We start from the raw sequence: 17,884 nt of genomic DNA, 5'->3' as shown, positions 1-17,884 counted from the left end.
CCTCTTTGATAATTTTGATTTGCTTGGTCCCCCTTGATTGTGTTTCGGCATTGGTCCTGGGGGCATCAGAAGGTTCGGGGGGAGATGTAAAAAATTTAGGGGGCAATGCCCCCTCTTAGATCCAGCCTCTTTTGTTTTGGTGTCAAAGCTATCTCTAAGGTTTGAAGATTGTACTAAAGGAGCAATACACTTTTTTGGGGTGTCGATAGATTCAAATAATCATGTATAATCTCATACTTTGTTGTAGTTCATCTTTATTAATCACAAATTTTTAATTTGCAGATATTTTCTTCTGAATCAGGACTCAACAATACGAATAGCACATGGAAAGACATGTCATTTTCCCTATCGGGCCAGTGCTCATCACTACAGCTTACATTTGTGAATCATGTAAATGACGTGATTTTAAGCCTTGCCAACACAAAAAAAAAATACAAAATGTTTAGAATGACCAGCATTTACATGAGATGAGAACTCCATTCCAGTAAAATCATTGACCTTGAAAAAGCTACTTTATGCTACATAAGGTGAGTCACCCTCACATGGTGGCTGCTATGTTTTTTGATTTTTCCCTCCTTTTTTTTTTTCACCCAATTTGGAATGCCCAATTCCCAATGCGCATTTAAGTCCTCATGGTTGTGTAGTGATTTGCCTTAATCCAGGTGGTGGAGGATGAATCCCAGTTGCCTCCGCGTCTGAGACCATCAACTCGCGCATCTTATCACGTGGCTTGTTGAGTGCGTTGCCACGGAGACATAGCACGTGTGGAGGCTTCACGCCATCCACTGCGGCATCCATGCTCAACTCACCACGCGCCCCACCGAGAATGAACCACATTATAGCGACCACAAGGAGGTTACCCCATGTGACTCTACCCTCCCTAGCAACCGGGCCAATTTGGTTGCTTAGGAGAGCTGGCTGGAGTCACTCAGCACGCCCTGGGATTCAAACTAGCGAACTAGCGAGTGTCCACTACTGGCGGAAGGCGTGCAATGGGTTTAACTGGAACACCCTTAACCCTTGATCGCTTGGAGCATGTTGAAGGCTGATGTCAATTTGTGGAATTATTTAGTGATTTTTGCACCTGAGAAAACAATGTTTTTGGAGATTGATTTCAGAGGCTTATGTATAAATCTTGTATGTTTATTTTATTTTTTTCATTAGAATGAATTGTTAGAAAGGATTAATCAAGATTTACACAAACGAAAATGTTAACATAACGATGAGTACATAGGCTATAACTGTGTGATAAACAGATAATTTAAGGTACTACAAGTATTATGCAGTTAAATCTCAATATAACTTTTCTAAATTGCCTAATTGACCTAACTTCACTTCCATGATACATTAGAGTTGTGTGGGGTTTATGAAGTGCAATCTGCTGTCAAGTCACAGTGGAGTTGCATTGTGGGATATGGAGCTGCCTGAAGCGTACATCAGTGTAGGCTCGCTCCCTCAGTCAAAATTGAGGGGTTGAGAGTCTGTCAGTAAAAACTTCCCTTGCTCACTTAACGAAGTGGAACGGACTTCCAAAATGGTGGCGGGGATTCCCCCGAGGGGAAGTGCTTAGGGCAGTTAGTGAGTGGATATTAAAAGTGAAATGGAACGCAGCCCTGAACGCCTCCACAACAACATATTAGCGCCTAGTTCACCTTATCACTTCCCGCCCGCCTAGAAGCGGTGAGGAGTGAGATGGCAATGAGAGAGCAAGTCAGTCAAAAGCAGAGAGCCAATCATAACAGTGGGTGTTTACTGTCAAGTCTTTAAGGAGAAGCAGTACCAAAACCAAGTGTTTCAGACAGAGGGAAAATGAGGGTGAAAAATCATCATTTACAACTATATGTCAGTTTTTTGTGAAAAAAAAAAAAAAACTACCTCAAGGAACATATTCTGTGGGGGGCACAGTTTGTGCTTAAAATGTTCAAGTCTCTGTAGACATAAGTCAGGTATATGGGGTAACGTTTGATGGCTTTTCATAGATAACCATCACTTCTGCATTTATGTTACATAAAATAACAAACTAAGGCCTGAAAAAATCCGCATTGCAAATAAGCACCACCTAGTAGTAATGTGGTAGAAATATTAATATGAATATAAAAGTCTTTCAAATAGTATTTAAATAAACAAATCATTTAGCAAATAAAACGCTCTCATTTTCAGGAATTTGTTGCTCTAATACCACAGTTGAAAAGATTTTCAAAAGAATGAAATATGATTTCTGTAAGACATCAAACACAAATGTCTCTTTCATGCGCCGATCACTGCTGCTGTAAGCCCCAAATATCTAAAAACTTTATATCTGCTCTTACCTTAAGCAGCTTTTTACAAAATGAGCTACTTTGTATTTGTATGTGAGCTTGCTTGTATGAATAATCCAATGTTTTATCTTAGATGTCCAGAACAAAATATGCGGTCCAGCAGGAAAGGCAGGCTAAACAAATCTTTGCAAATATACAGTATGTTATCGACTATTGATGATAAAATGTTATATATCATCGCAAAAGGGAGGATCTCAGCTTTCTAATGACACTTTGAGCTTCTAGTCCACTCAGAGGCCGAGATATTCAATTAAACAATGGGGGTTGTGCATGAACTGAAAATTAGACTGAATGTCTGTGGACAAGCACATCTGTAAGGGCTAAAATGCATTACAGTGCCACCCACATTTCAGATCCGCATATTGTGATGGAAGGTAAATTATCTTTTTTCTAGTACTTGCTGCCATCTAGTGGAATAAAATAAGACTTTTCAGATGGAGATAGAGTGAACAGAACCAGAATTACATGCTTACAAAGTCAGGACACAAAAAAAAATCTATTTATCATAAGATTATAAACATACAATATTATTTATGAACAATTGGAGTCTTTTCTTTCTAATTTCGGGGGTTTTCTGTGAGACCAATTTTTGGCAATTATTCCACGTGTGAATGTTTTTGTCATACTATAGAACTTATTCACAGCAGCACCATCTTTGATTTTTGACGGGAATGACAACGAGACTGTGAGGGATAGACGTACAGTCTCTTCAATGGGCTGTAGTGCAGTTTAAATTTTTTTTGTATCGTTATGCGGACAAAACGTTGACAAAATATCTTTCCAAGGACATTCAGCAGACCAAAAAAACCCCAGACAACATGAAATGTAGAAAATCAGATGAGATCTAGGAGCTTTATACAGCTTTATACCGTGTGTGCCATTTAAGAGATGAAGTCTATCCCTCACAGACTCATTTTATTTAACGACAAAAATAAAAAAATGGTGCTACTATGAATAAGGTCTTTAACCTGGTGCGACCCCATGTCTTTCTTTGTGGACTGTGTGTTTTGTCTTTGCTATATGCCAACCTATGCATAGTTTAATTTTATTAATGCCAACTGATCTCAGTTCAGGACACTCTGTGCTGTCAGTAAAGGGTTAAACTTTTGACAACATGGCACCGATCATAGCGGAGTTTGTCTTTGGGAGAAATGCCAACAAAACTACATCTGGTTAGAAACCTAATTAAGTTTAACATTGAAACGTATATGAGTCAAAAGATTTGAGTCTCTATTTTCATCTGATATGCCATTTTAAAAATGTGAGTGATTTATTGTGAAACGGCACACTGTAAAACACAGTGAACACTGATGTGGACTATAGGGCTATTTCCCCCTTAGAAATCCTGTATTCACTGTGCATTATCACATTACAAAGCATTGGATTCATTCAAAAGCTGAAAAATTTTGCTTACAGAGGTTTATATGGAGTTAGGATGAAAATAAGGTGCATTTCAAACTTTTCTGAGACCAGTGCAGACAAACAGCACACTGGAGGTTAAGTCATTCACTAAATAGGGAGCAAGGGAGCATCCTATAGCTTTCCTATGCAGCCAAGTACATTCACTCCTAACATCTGACCAAAAGTTCAGTTTCTGGCTGCAGATGATGTTTGGACCACTCAACATGGTTGGCAGACATGGTGCAATGGTAATCAGTACATAGATTCAGAATTTATAATGCTACATTTTATTTTAACATGGTTGGCACTGATTGGACGATGCTGGCCATTAGTTTGAATCAGAATTATTCATGCTAATTTCTGATTGGTAAAATGCTTCAGCACTTGCTATCACTTTTTTGTTTGACAGTGCAAAGAGAGAAAATTGAGATTTTGTTGCCAAATAAAAAAAATAATTAAAAAAAAAAAAAAAAAACACTGCAACATAAAAATCAAATCAAGTCTCAGGAGGATATAGTAGGGAAGTATACATACTTGGACGCAGCTACAGGCCTACTACTAGCTTTTTTGTTGAAAGCTTTTTGCTGGCCAGTTACAATCAGCTCAAACCCATCTTAGGTTTGCATCAAATGTGTGTATTTAATCGGTTAGCTAGTTAGTATGTTAGCTAATTAACGTTTATTGAATTAATGTGAAAGTTCATTAGGCTCATTAGGGGGAATCACGGCCCCTAACCACATCCTCCACAGTTTTAGCAATAAATGTGTTGAGTAAATATGCGTTATTAATAAAACTTGTATAACCTTTCTTATATGCTAAAATTATAACTTTTCTGACCCATGACTTATAAAAAAAATACATCATTTATATGTTAAAATATATTTATTTTAATTTTTTAGATGATTTGTCTTCTTTATCTTCTGTATACATTTTGGATGGTTTATACATATTTTTTATTTTTTTAAAGAATTTTTATTTATTTTATTTGTTTATTTTTTTCCTTCACCTGTACTTGTCTTTATGATTGTATTCATACAATGTTTGATCTTATTGAACATTTATATAGAAAAAAACTGTTTTACCACCATTTGTGGACTTTTCAGACGGTCCCTTACCACACCCTCCACAGTATTAGCACGTTTTAGTACAATGTGTGGACTTTTCAGACGGTCCCTTACCCACTGTAGGCAAATTTTCCAACTTATATAAATGTTAAATTGGCGATCTGGAACGATTTCACCGTGACGCCATCTGACCAGCTTAAATACGGGACAAAAGCATCATTTTATCTTTAAATACGGTCTCGTATTTTACGGGACGGATGGCAACCCTATCTGTTTCTCACAAGCAGGTGCTGGAGTCTCACTGAGGTCCATGTTTGCCTCTTTAATGGAAAAAAAAACAGTATTGTATTATTACTTAACATAGTATGTTGTTCTTTAATGTTAATTAAACATATGACTGTCCCTTTGACTGCATTTATTGTGAGGAGGTTTGTGGGGTGAACGTGTGCTACCCTGAAGCAAGTCGTCACGTTTCAATTTCACAGACGTCAAGAGGGCGTGGCGAAGACCTCTCCTCCGGAACTGGCCAATCAGAGCGCAGCCGGCGTCTCTAGAAAGCCTCTTATAAGAGCTGATGCAATACTGGAAGATAGTGAATGAAGCCACAGTGTGAGGAAAAACTAGATAAAGTAAGCTACTCACCAAGCCCAGAAGATCACGGTTTTTTTTTTCCTTCCTACCATCTTATTCTAGTCGATAGGTGAGTGGAAAATCAATGTATTGAAATCGTTAAGTTTAATTACAATTAGCAATGGTATCTTATCTGTTCTCTAGTTTCCTATGGCCTGTACTGTAAATCGATTAAAACCGCAAGTTCAGGTAGTCTATTGTCCTATTTTACAGCATCAATCGATCATTTTCGCTTTATACCTGTCAATCCGCTTATTTTACCCTGAGGCATTCGGTTGCATGTGATTGTTATGTTGCTAATGAAGCACAAGAGCCGACTGTCTCGGATGCCGCTTCATCGTTGTGTCTCTTAATTCTCGAAAACGCAAGACTTCCATCCCATGTGGTATAATATGTTAGTTCCTTAAAGATATTAAAACCCGGATAGTCTTACAGACCGGCTTTTCGAGGTGTTCATTCACAGGGTGTGTAGTCGTGAGTTTGCTCACATTTAAGCTGCCACCAGAAGCCAAGGTTGCACATCACTGCTAATTGAAATCACTTTGTATCCTAAACCAGTTTAAACTGACATAAATCTCCAGCAGCCCCGCTGACCTTTCATGCCGGCTCATATTAGGAGTCTGATTTTGGGCAGCGTCATTGTGTAGTAAAGCAGGGGACACGAAAAGAACAGTTCGCGCAAAAAAATGGCACAATGACTCTCTTTATTAGTCGTTACTAAATGATTTATTAGGCGTCTTGGCACCGTGCTCGGCGTGGTGTCCAAGCAGCCCTCGCGCACAGATACCGCCTGCTGATTGGCTGCTGGTGAAGGCAGGTCAGTATAAATACTCTCAAATTACACTCAGTGTGCCTTTCGAGTCTCATCTGAAAGGTGAGAAGTACAGGTTTGACAGCGTGCTTGTTTCTCAGTTTACATTATGATTTTAAAGAGATAGGATTAATTCTAACGCGACTTAGGTGTTTTTTTTTTTTCTTTAAAGATGTTCAAATATGTTTGTCAGCTGCTAATGTAGGCTATACACAAGGTATTTTGCATGTGAACTATCTGCGTAAATTGACTATTTTGAGCCCCGTGTGACTTTAAGATGGAAATAACGTTGAAGTATGAAACATAAGTTTGACTCGAGATGTAGCATGTAAACATCCAACGAGTAGATTAAGCTTTTAGATGTTTAGATGTTACGTCTTTTTAATAGACTAACTTTCAATTGAGAGTCTCACTTTTCTTTCTTTGGGTTATGTCGTTTCTGCGACTTCCTTTTTACAGGGATACATTTATACTGTGAAATTACTCACCCTCATGCCATCCCAGATGTGTAGGACTTTATTTCTTCTGCTGAACACAAAGATTTTTAGAAGAATATCTCAGCTCTGTAGGTCCTCACAATGCAAGTGAATGGTGACCAAAACTTTGAAGCTCCAAAAAGCACATACAGGCAGCATAAAAGTAATCCATAAGAGTCCAGTGTTTTAATTCATGTCTTCAGAAGTGATCTAATTGGTTTTGAGAACAGACACAAATTTTACTCTATTTTTCACTATAAATGTTGACATCAGCATTGTACTTGGTGATCATGATTTTAAGCTCGATTACACTTCCTAGCGCTCTGTGCAGTGTCAAGCACTTGTAAGTGTAATTGAGTTTGAAATCATGATTGTGCTTCAACACTATGATGGCAAGATGTACAGTGAAAAAGGAGTTCAATTTTGGTCTGTCCTCAAAACCAATTAGATCGCCTCTGAAGACATGAATTGAAATACTGGAGTCTTAAAGATTACTTTTATGCTGCCTTTATGTGCTTGAGTTGTTATGACCCACAGAGCTGTAATATTCTTTGAAAAATCTTTGTGTTCTGCTGAAGAAAAAGTCATACACATCTGGGATAGCATGAGGGTGAGTAAATGAGCGAGATTTCATTTTTGGGTGAACTATTTCTTTATACATATTTTAATCTGATGGAGAAACCTGTGATTTATTACAATAAAGTAACATGGCCGTATATTTGGCTATCACAGATTTCCTCTATCATGGATGATATTGTCTCAGTCTCTGTCTACCCTTTTGTATTTGCAGGTAACTGAGTATGCCAGTTGTCAGAGCTCTGAGTAAGGTGGTGAAGCAGGCCCTGCTGACACCCGCATGTGGATGTCAACCTCTGGCCGTGGCAGTACGCAACATCAGCTTTTCTCCACGTCAGGTCACCTCTGGGTCAGATGCCAGCTTTCACTCGGTGTCCTTCTCCGAGACGGACCACCCCAAAGTTCTCATCACAGGTAAAAGAAACAGCTGGGTACTGTCGTTTAAATGTGATGACTTACCTAATGCTCACGTGTTGTTCTGCATGTTTTTTATATGAAGGTAAATCAGTAGCAAAACTCGAGAACTTACATATTTGGATTTGAGTACTTGTACAATAAATATTTCTACTCGTAAGTTGAAATTTACACTCACAGCACTGATGTGAAAATGTATCAAATAAAAATATATTTCAATTCTAAATTTAAGTTGAATGTTGCAATCTGCACTCACAGAATATAATTAAAAGCTTGTGTTTTGAATTCACAGTTGCAGACAAGTAGCCACAAATGTGTAAAATGACATTAACATAAATACAAACAGACACAAACACATTAACTTTTTTGTACTTTAATTCATTTTCGCAGTACAACCACAAATATATAACCAACATTCATTATTCTTTTAGCTGAAGCAAGTTCACTAATGATGATCAATAAATAAGGGAAAATGTACAGTCGGCCGGTCATTATCTTAAAATAAACCACGACAAGGTGATCAGGGCCCCAATGGGATGAGGTCTTTTATTATCACATAAATGAGGTTTATTTTTAGATAATGACTGGCTGACTGTACATTTTTCCTTAAAGAGCACGTATTATGGTTTTTCAAATATTACCTTTCATGTAGTGTGTTATATAGCTGTTTGTGAATGTAAAAAAGTCTGCCAATAATGGAGTTATTGACTCCCAAAAGAAAGAACCGATTCTGAACACCTGAAACGAGTCGTTAGTAATTCCAGACTTACTTCCTGTACTAACCTACGTAATTTGGTAACAAAAAACCCGCCTCTGCTCTTCATTGGCTGCTCGCGAACAGCTTTGACCCACCCTCAAACACTACACTACACAGCGGTAGACCAATCACGACAGACTGGGACATCTGACCAATCAGAGCAGAGTAGGCTCTCTGAAAGGAGGAGTTTAGAATGAATCCTTTAGAACGGACCATTGAACGAGTCGTTTTTGACATTGGGGAAAAAAGGTAATGCTGCAATTTAAATTATGCGCAAATTAAAGTTTTTTGACCTTGGATGCATGTAAATCTATTATGAGACCTTTAAAACAAAATTATGCACGTTTAAAAACCATAATAGGTGCTCTTTAAATATTGATCATCATCAGCGAACTAGCTTCAGCTAAAAAAATAATGAATTATGTTTGTCATTTAGACATCACACTAATGGACAACTACCTGTACAGTACTTGGATGCCTGGTAAAACTTTACATTGTTGAGTGGAAAGTGGTCTTCATCAATAATATACATTAGTATATCAGTGAAGGAAAACGTATTGATAAGTGTGGGGGTATTTTAATTATTTAAAAAAAAAACGTACCCTCGGATTGTTAGATCCTTCCATCGCAATGACCGGCTCTGCTTTGCCTTAACAAAAAGGTGCGGGCTGGCTCTGTGGTATGAAGCCGTTGCATACAAAAATGTCTCATTTCATTGGCTAGGCATTAACTAATAAAACAACTTCATTGCCCCCTCCCCCGCAAAAAACTGCTCTTGCATTCTCACATCAGCATTTACAAGTGAATTTTGCTATGGTTTTTCGCAAAAGTAGTTGCAAAAGTCAAGGCTTGAAGATTTAATGTTGCAGTGCCATATTTGAGAGGTTGTAAGTGCTGATTTGTGATTGTACTGCAAAAATGAATTGAAGTATAAAAGTTAATGTGTAATGCAAGTTTGTGTCTGTAGTTGTATTTCTGTGAATGTCATTTTACACATTTGTAACTTCTTGTCTGCAATTGTGAATTCAAAACAAGCTTTTAATTATTTTCTGTGAATGCAGATTGCAACATTCAACTTCAGATTTTTATTTGATACGTTTTCACATCAGTGCTGAGAGTGTAAATTTCAACTTTTGAGTACAAATATTTATTTTTACAAGTTCTCAAATCCAAATATGGACGCTCTCGAGTTTTGCTACTGATTTACCTTCATATTTTTAGAACAGTTCTAGGAAGGGTGGAGCCTGACTGCTTAAGGGTGTTTTATAATATTTTATCATTCATTTGTCTCGCTCTCTTTTAAGGTGGCCTTGGGCAACTGGGGGTTGGGCTTGCTAAACTGTTAAGGTAAGCACATTGCATGAATGAGCATGTTCAGTCTTAGTATTGTAGGTATATTTACAAGAGTTACATTTTTAATATTGAGTTTTTGATGAGGAATGTGTATACTGTAATTTAAAGTCATCCCTCCTGTTTCATAGGAGACGATTTGGAAAAAACAATGTGATCCTCTCGGATATCAGGAAACCACCAAGCCACGTCTTTCACAGTGGTGAGTGTCCCATTCTTCTCTAATGGAATCTTTGTATTCTTGATATGTTTTCTTGATATATAATGTAATTAGGGAAATAGGGTTGGATTTGCACTCTAATAATGGGTTTGGCACCTACTATTATATTTGAATCTTGGCCAGTGGTTTGTGCCATAACGTTTTGTAATACAGGCCTAATTACATTTATATAATCAATATCTGTTTGATGTTTGCTAGTTGTAGTTTGGAGAGTGATTTGCTTGGAAATAATTTATCATATCCATATTTAAAGATTTTAGATCAAGTTTAGAACAGTTTGTACTTGTGTAAACAAAAAAAAAACAAAAAAATGTTAACCTGAAAATGTGCTTCATATGGTAACATCTAAATTTTTACAGTGTTTACTGTTATATTGAATAGTTGACAATATCACTATTAATTTATTTTAATAATCTAAGTAATTTTTATCCATTTTAAATATTTAGAAATTTAATGTTGCATGGGGAAAATGAATTAATACTATAGACTCAAGGCACAGTAGTTTGGCAAAGTGACATCACGTAAGCACCGACTTGAAGATTTAATACGTCTCAACTACATTCACACAGGCCCCTTTATCTACTCTGACATTCTGGACTACAAGAACTTGCGAGAGATTGTGGTAAATAACAGGATCACCTGGTTGGTGCATTACAGTGCTCTTCTGAGTGCTGTTGGGGAAGCTAATGTACCACTGGCACGCGCAGTCAACATCACTGGTAAGGCTTTTGAAAACGTAGTGATAGTTAAGTCAGAAATGTAAATTCTGTCATAGTTTCCTCAGCCTCATGTTGTTCAGAACCTGTATGGCTTTCTTAAGTGAATCACACAAAAGAAGATTTTAGGCAGAAGGGACTGACTGCCCATCTTTTTTCCATACAGTGAATAGTGACTGGGGCTTTCGGTCCCTAACATTCTGCCTAACATCAGAAAGTCATACGTGCCATAAACGAATGATAATCTGAGATCTGATTCAGTGGTTCATATTCCTTTACAATATTTTTTTCTTTAGGTCTACACAACATCCTTGACATTGCAGCAGAACATGGGCTTCGGCTATTTGTCCCTAGCACCATTGGTGCTTTTGGACCAACTTCACCTCGGAATCCCACTCCTGACCTATGTGTGCAGAGACCACGAACAATTTATGGTGTCTCCAAAGTCCATGCTGAGCTAATGGGGGAGGTATGATATGGGTCGCTCTTCTGCCATTCTACAAAATTTGACCTCCATTCAGATTATCTGGGACCACTAACCTTCACCCATCCTCCTATTTTACAGTACTACCACCACCGTTATGGCCTTGACTTTCGCTGTCTGCGGTACCCTGGCATCATCTCTGCTGACTCTCAGCCCGGTGGTGGCACAACAGGTACAGTGGACCCTGCTCCAGCTGCACTATGTGTTTTTTGGCACACGTAAACAAATTTATGCAACTACCACATGATCAGAACGGGATGCTGTTTCCTTTGAGTATTTTTGGCTGTACTGATAAACTGCCCCAATGATATCCTGCCATGCGGACCACACCTCCATTGGTCTAAACCCATGTGTGTGCCTGAGAGTCTGCAAAATATATATATATAATATAATATAATATAATATAATTATTATTTATTTTTTTTTTTTTTTACTGCTAGATGACCAATGTGCTCCATTTTCAGGGTTTTTCACCTTTTTCTAACCATATAAAACATACAATGTGTTATCTTTTTATTTCAAACCTTTTAATTAAACCAGTTCATTAAAATAAATTGTCAATCTGATTTGACTGTTAACTATAAAATCAAATGAACATTGGTTCATTTTATGCAATATTTGTATAATTAGAATAGGCCTAGAATACTGTAGAATATAATGACATCTATTAAATATTACAAAAAAGGAATTCATTAGTGGCATTTTCTTGCCCCCAACGTTCAAATTTCAGGGATGTTTTTAATCACTTTTGGAGGCATTTTTGCTCCTGTTAATTTCTCACCCTGAACAGATGTATAAGACATCCACACAAAAAAAAAACAGCACATAAGCTAAAGATAATAGCGAGTCATCACAGCCTGTCTCTTTGGCTTTTCTAGACTATGCTGTGCAAATTTTCCATGATGCCGTCAAGACTGGGAAGTTTGAGTGCAACCTAAAGCCAGACACTCGGCTGCCCATGATGTACATCGATGACTGTCTGCGGGCCACTCTGGAGGTAATGGAGGCTCCAGGTGAAACGCTCAGTATGCGCACCTACAACATCAATGCCATGAGCTTCACTCCCGAGGAACTCGCTGTGGAGGTCCAGAAACAGCTGCCTGACCTGCAGGTCACATATGAAATTGATCATGTGCGACAGGCCATCGGTACGAACTTCCAATACACATCTAAGCTTAAAGGGAGTGTTTACCCAAAAATGAACATTCTGTCATTTACGTTCCCTCATATTGTTCCTTTCTTCCGTGAGACACAAAAGGAGATTGCAGGCAGAATGTTAGAGTCATCATTCACTTTCATTGCTTCTTTTCTCCCTACAATGAAAGTGAATGGTGACTGTGGCCCTATCAGTCCCTAACAGAATTTCAATTTTTGGATGAATAACCTTTTAACTTTTGTCTTACCTTAGGCTCACAACTCTCATCAAAACACAGCCAATTAAAACAACCTTTGATAATTTCTTGTTTTTGTTTCTCTATAGCTGACAGTTGGCCCATGAACTTTGATGACACCAATGCACGCAATGACTGGGGTTGGAAACATGACTACGATCTCCCAGAGTTGGTCCAGACAATGCTCAACTTTATCGGCTCAGACTCTCGCATCGCCCGAGCCAACTGAGTCTGATCTTGAATGTTGAAAATATGTACATATCAAAAAGAATGATAGCTACAGAGAAGAGAGATCCATGGTCTGTAAATAGTCATTTCCCTGCTCAACTGTGTATCGTCTGTATAGACCTTTATTGTCTAGCACATGATGACGTATAATTGTAGATTATAAAAAAGGGGTCGGGTCTCTCTTTTTCTTGGTTGGGGTAGAATTCCCTCTTTGAGGGGTTTCTATCAATGATCCACATGTATTTTGAAAGCTGAATAGTGTAAGAGATTAAAGGGAATGGGTTTAAACCCTACCTGATCCTCTTGTGCGTTGCATTTAGTGAAAAAGGATTACTTTGTCTGTCTCCAGGCAAAACAAACCAAACATTTAAGTTAAAAAATGAATGTGGCAGCTCTTAAACCTTATGTTTCCAAATTCTGCTTTCAAAATTTCCAATTTTCTTTCTTTGTTTTATTTAAAATAATTTACTTTACTGTACCATTTTGGAGGAATACAATTTAGATATGTGGCAAAAAGTTGGTGGTCATGTTTAGACCATCTGGTTTATGATGAGTTCTTCGAGTAATAAAAATTGTTACAATGTTTCCTCAGTAAAGGAAGCAAGTCAAAAGCTGAAGCCCATTCTTAAGTAAACAGCCAAAAACATTCTGTGTATTAAACAGGGTGGGACTTAAATGGAAGTCCTAAGGGGAAGAAGGGAATATCGTGTCCCTCTAGGCTGCTTTTCCTCTTTTATGCACCATCTATTTATTCAGTCTGCTTGCAAGCAAATGAAATGAACTACTGCAAGGTCTGGTCTTGCTCGGCACCATTGCTGCATACATTTTTTTTAATCTTGCATTTGCCCATAACCATTTGCTGACAGGGAATATATTATCCCATTTGAATGGGAGAGTAGGAACATAAATGTAAATTATTTTTTAATTAAGCTTTGCATCCACATTTTTTGTTGTTATGATCACAAAACTTGTGTCAATAAAGCTTTTATCTCTAATATTTTGTGTTGTCTTTTATTTGAAGCTTGAGGGAGATGAAAGATGAATTCACACATTTTTAAAAGAACCAGGAATGAGCTGTTTCTATACAATTAGATTAATTTACAGGGTACATTTCAGTTCTTTCATTCCCCTTGTGCTTATTTATGCTTAATAATGAATACTTGATTGACTGTAGTGCCGACAGTCATATAACAGGCCCATTATGTTAAGCTATGAGTTCTAAGTTATGTGCACAATGTAATTAACTTTATGATGGCAATCTCTCATTGTTCACAGTACATGTAGCAATAATAATGACTGCACAAGGCCTGTGTATTAATTCAGAAGTTCACAGCTTTTCTCGACACTTAGTCCATGTTTTTAGTCCATGATGCATTGATTTAAGACTATAATCTTCCTCAGTTCTCCCTGAATAATTTCAGAGGCCTTTGCCTTATATGCAGCAATGCCTTAAGCATATGATTGGACTCATGCCACAGAAATATTTCTCGATGTCATCAACGCAAATCTCAATTTTCTTATATAGATTACAAATGTACAAAGCAGGTTATACTATTGTTAGTACAATGCTGGGTCAAGTGACAAAAGGTTTGCTTTACTTTCACCACAATATAAATATGAGCCCCAAATAACATTGATATATTAGTTATGTAAGTATTTGGCACTGCTACTAAGCTAAATGTAGATTGTGAGCTACTTAGCAGGCGTACTTGTATAAACAGATTTACTAAAGCATCCCATGTGTCTTTTCAAAAGTTTTCCAGAGACCGTTTATTGTAGAAAGATTCTTCGAACATTTCCATTTGTCACTACAGCTACAACACTGCACTACTGAAGAAAAGAAAGAAGAAAAAACACTGCACACAGTGGTTTTGTGGAGGATGTGCCAGGCAAAAGAACTGAAGAGCCTCTTTGCCACCTGTAATATGAGAGTTTTTGTATGTGCCAGCCAGTTTTCAGTTGAGGGTAATTTTAACTGACAGAGAAGCCCTTTCAAATGTAACTCTACCTTATTCAGTGTATGACATAATCGTGTGATCAGTGAACACAAATAGCATTGTTTGTCTGCACTGTTGCTCAATGTGCACTGTAAAAATGTTTTGTGAGATAACCTAAAAATGTGCTTTATGTCGAAACATTTAAGTTAATTGGTTTTATTCAACTCAAAAAAATAATTCAATCTGACTTAATTTACCTAACAAATTAGGTTACACCTCTGAGAGTCATTTATAGATCAAGTAGTAACATATCCCTAAGATAACAATTGTAAACTCTGCTATTGCTCAGTGTTTGACAATGGTGTGTCAGTAACTGGGTAAAATGAGTGAATGGCTCTTGAGTCAAGCATATTAAACATCAAATGTGAAATCATTGTGATGTGGGACATTTCTGTATGTAATGTCTTGGGACTTTGTACAAAGCAACATTCTTTCAAAGCACAACAATATTATTTAACCTCAATAAATCAGCCTGAACACATTAGGTTTCACTAACAAAACTAATTTTAAAGGTTAGATCAGGTAGGAATAGCTCCTTAAAGTTGAAGTGTGTAACATTTTCAATGTTAAAACATTTTCTTCTATCCCAGCTTATTTTACAGAGACAACTATAAGTAAGTCCTTCGTAGGTTGATTTCCTCGAAAACTGTAAGCACCCTGTTTTTTTTGGCGCTATAAAAATTGCTCTTGTTTTAAGCGACCCATCCATCCCAACACAACAACATTGACTCAACCAATGGCATGAGTTCGGGGCGGGACTATCCATTTTTTTTTAAATATATATAAGGGGAATGTTTGAAAAACTGTTTGAAAACAATGTTAATTTTTGCAATTCTTTTTGGCGATGTTAACCTTGTGTGACCCCGTGTACACGTGTGGATGTTGTATTTTGGCTTCGCTATATGCAACACATAATTTACATTTATTTAAAACAACTGATCTATGTTCAGAACAATCTAAACTGTCAGTGAAGGGTTAAACTTTAAATGCATTTTGTCATGTGACAAAATAACATGGTGCTGATCACAGCGGAGTTTGTCTTTGGAGAAATGCCAACAGAACGATATCTTGTAAGAAACCTTGTTAAGTTTTTACATTGAAACCTGTTTGAGTCAAAAGACTAGAGTCTCTAGCTTCATCTAATATGGCATTTTTAAAATTTGAGCAATTTAACGCGAAACACCACACTGCTAATCACAGTGTACTGTACGCTATAGTGAACAATAGCGCTATTTTTCAATGAGAGGGAAATCCTATATTCACTGTGCATTATCATACTGAGAATCAATAGGTTCATCCAAAAGCTGAAAAATTTTGCTTTCAGAGGTTTTATATGGAGTTAGGATGAAAATGAGGTGCATACCAACTGTTCTGAGACCAGTGCAGACAGACAGCACACTGGAGGTTAAGTCATTCACTAAATAAGGAGCAAGTGAGCAAGGGAGCATCCTATAGCTTTCCTATGCAGCCAAGTGCATTCTCTCTAACATTCAACCAAAATGTTCTGTAAGTTTCAGGCTGCAGATGATGTTTGGACCACTCAACATGTTTGGCAGACATGGGGCAATGGTAATCAGTACATAGATTCAGAATTGTTAATGTATAATGTTATTTTAACATGGTTGGCAGTGATGGGATGATGCTGGCCATTAATCAGAATAATTCATGCTAATTTCTGATTGGTAAAATGCTTGACCACTGGCTGTCACTTGTTTGTTTGACAGTGCAAAGAGAGAAAATTGAGATTTTGTTGACAAAGTAGAAAAAACATTATAACATAAAAGTCAAATCAAGTCAAATCATTTTTATTTGTATAATTTTTTTTATTTGTGCTTTTGGTATTATTTAAAATTTCGTCCCGCTGTCCACATATGTGGACATACATTTTTAGGACAACTATTTGCTCTAGAATTTTTTTTTTTTTTTATTTATTTATTTATTTTTTATTTATTTATTATTATTATTATTATTATTATTAGGTGGTACTAATTACAAATCAAAACGGAAAATGTAAAATGCACACAGTGGTCTCATGAGGTTAAGGTAATAATTTCAGGTTACAACCTTTTTTCATTGTACACTGGAAAAAAATGTCAACCTAAGAAATGTGCTTCATGTGGTAACATCTGAATTAACATGTCTGAATCAACCTGAATTCATTAGGTTACACCAACAAAACAAATGTATGGGTTAGATCAACAAGAATTCACTCCTTAAAGTAACAATTGCAGGTTGCCACTTTCAGCACTGTATGAACACTATTTAAGTCAAATCTTTACAGCTAAGAGCACAGAAATGTTTCCCTTAACCTGTATCAGTGGAATGCAAAAGAAAAACATTGCATAACACTAATTTACATGGCCACCCATATGAAGCCATAACCTCCTCCCTCTCACCCCTCTCAGATGATACTCTCTCAGACCTAATACGAGGAACCACCTTGCGTTTCGCAGAACTGAGCATTGGAGCTAGAGTGTCTTTGTGGAGGCAGAGAGCAACTGTCTTCAGTACGTCCTCAGGGGGTGTGACATGTTATGCAAGACTTCATTGTGTTGACACATCTCCCAACGTGCACACTTCTTGACCAATACGAGAAGTTAGAGAATGTCAACATGGTTTTCCACCCACCCTTTCTGCTGCATGAGTATTGAATATCAGCACTGGCACAGTACTGAGTGAAGGGGTCTGTATATAAACATGCCTGCTGAGTTTCTTAAAAAGGGAAATGCCCAAAAATTTGTAGTGATCACATGGTAATCTGTTGCTATGTGAGAACATAGCAACTATGCTCAACAACCCATATAAAGACTTTCATAATGTTATAGTCTGGTGTGGGGTATTTTATCTGAAACAAACCAGTTTTACTGGCATTTTTTAAAGCATTCTCAAAATAATGTAATGAATGTAATGAAATGAATGAAATGAAAACTTTCAAATATGAAACTAAATTATGAAATATATGCTCTGTCATAACAACAACAAAGTTTAAGTCTGCATCTAATGCAACATAAAAGTAACCAAGAGTTCACTCTCATTCTGACTAAGAGGAAC

At 37.1% G+C, this 17,884-nt stretch overlaps 1 protein-coding gene across 2 annotated transcripts; it reads left to right on the top strand.

The window, feature by feature from the left end:
- Positions 1–5,324: 5,324 nt before the first annotated feature.
- Positions 5,325–13,831, top strand: tdh (L-threonine dehydrogenase). Of its 2 annotated transcripts, none has more exons than XM_051655744.1 (9): positions 5,325–5,483; positions 7,491–7,690; positions 9,752–9,794; positions 9,929–9,999; positions 10,587–10,736; positions 11,030–11,202; positions 11,299–11,389; positions 12,096–12,365; positions 12,698–13,831. In XM_051655744.1, the coding sequence occupies exons 2-9, from the start codon at positions 7,501–7,503 to the stop codon at positions 12,835–12,837; spliced, it is 1,128 nt and encodes a 375-aa protein (XP_051511704.1). In that variant the 5' UTR covers positions 5,325–5,483; positions 7,491–7,500; the 3' UTR covers positions 12,838–13,831. The 2 variants fall into 2 exon arrangements, with proteins under 2 accessions (XP_051511704.1, XP_051511705.1); XM_051655745.1 differs by having other exon boundaries at positions 5,389–5,412.
- The last annotated feature ends 4,053 nt before the right edge of the window (positions 13,832–17,884 follow it).

This window comes from Myxocyprinus asiaticus, chromosome 25 (assembly GCF_019703515.2).
Source record: "Myxocyprinus asiaticus isolate MX2 ecotype Aquarium Trade chromosome 25, UBuf_Myxa_2, whole genome shotgun sequence".
Taxonomy (NCBI): Eukaryota; Metazoa; Chordata; class Actinopteri; order Cypriniformes; family Catostomidae; genus Myxocyprinus; species Myxocyprinus asiaticus.
This window is presented reverse-complemented; position numbering and strand designations above follow the sequence as displayed.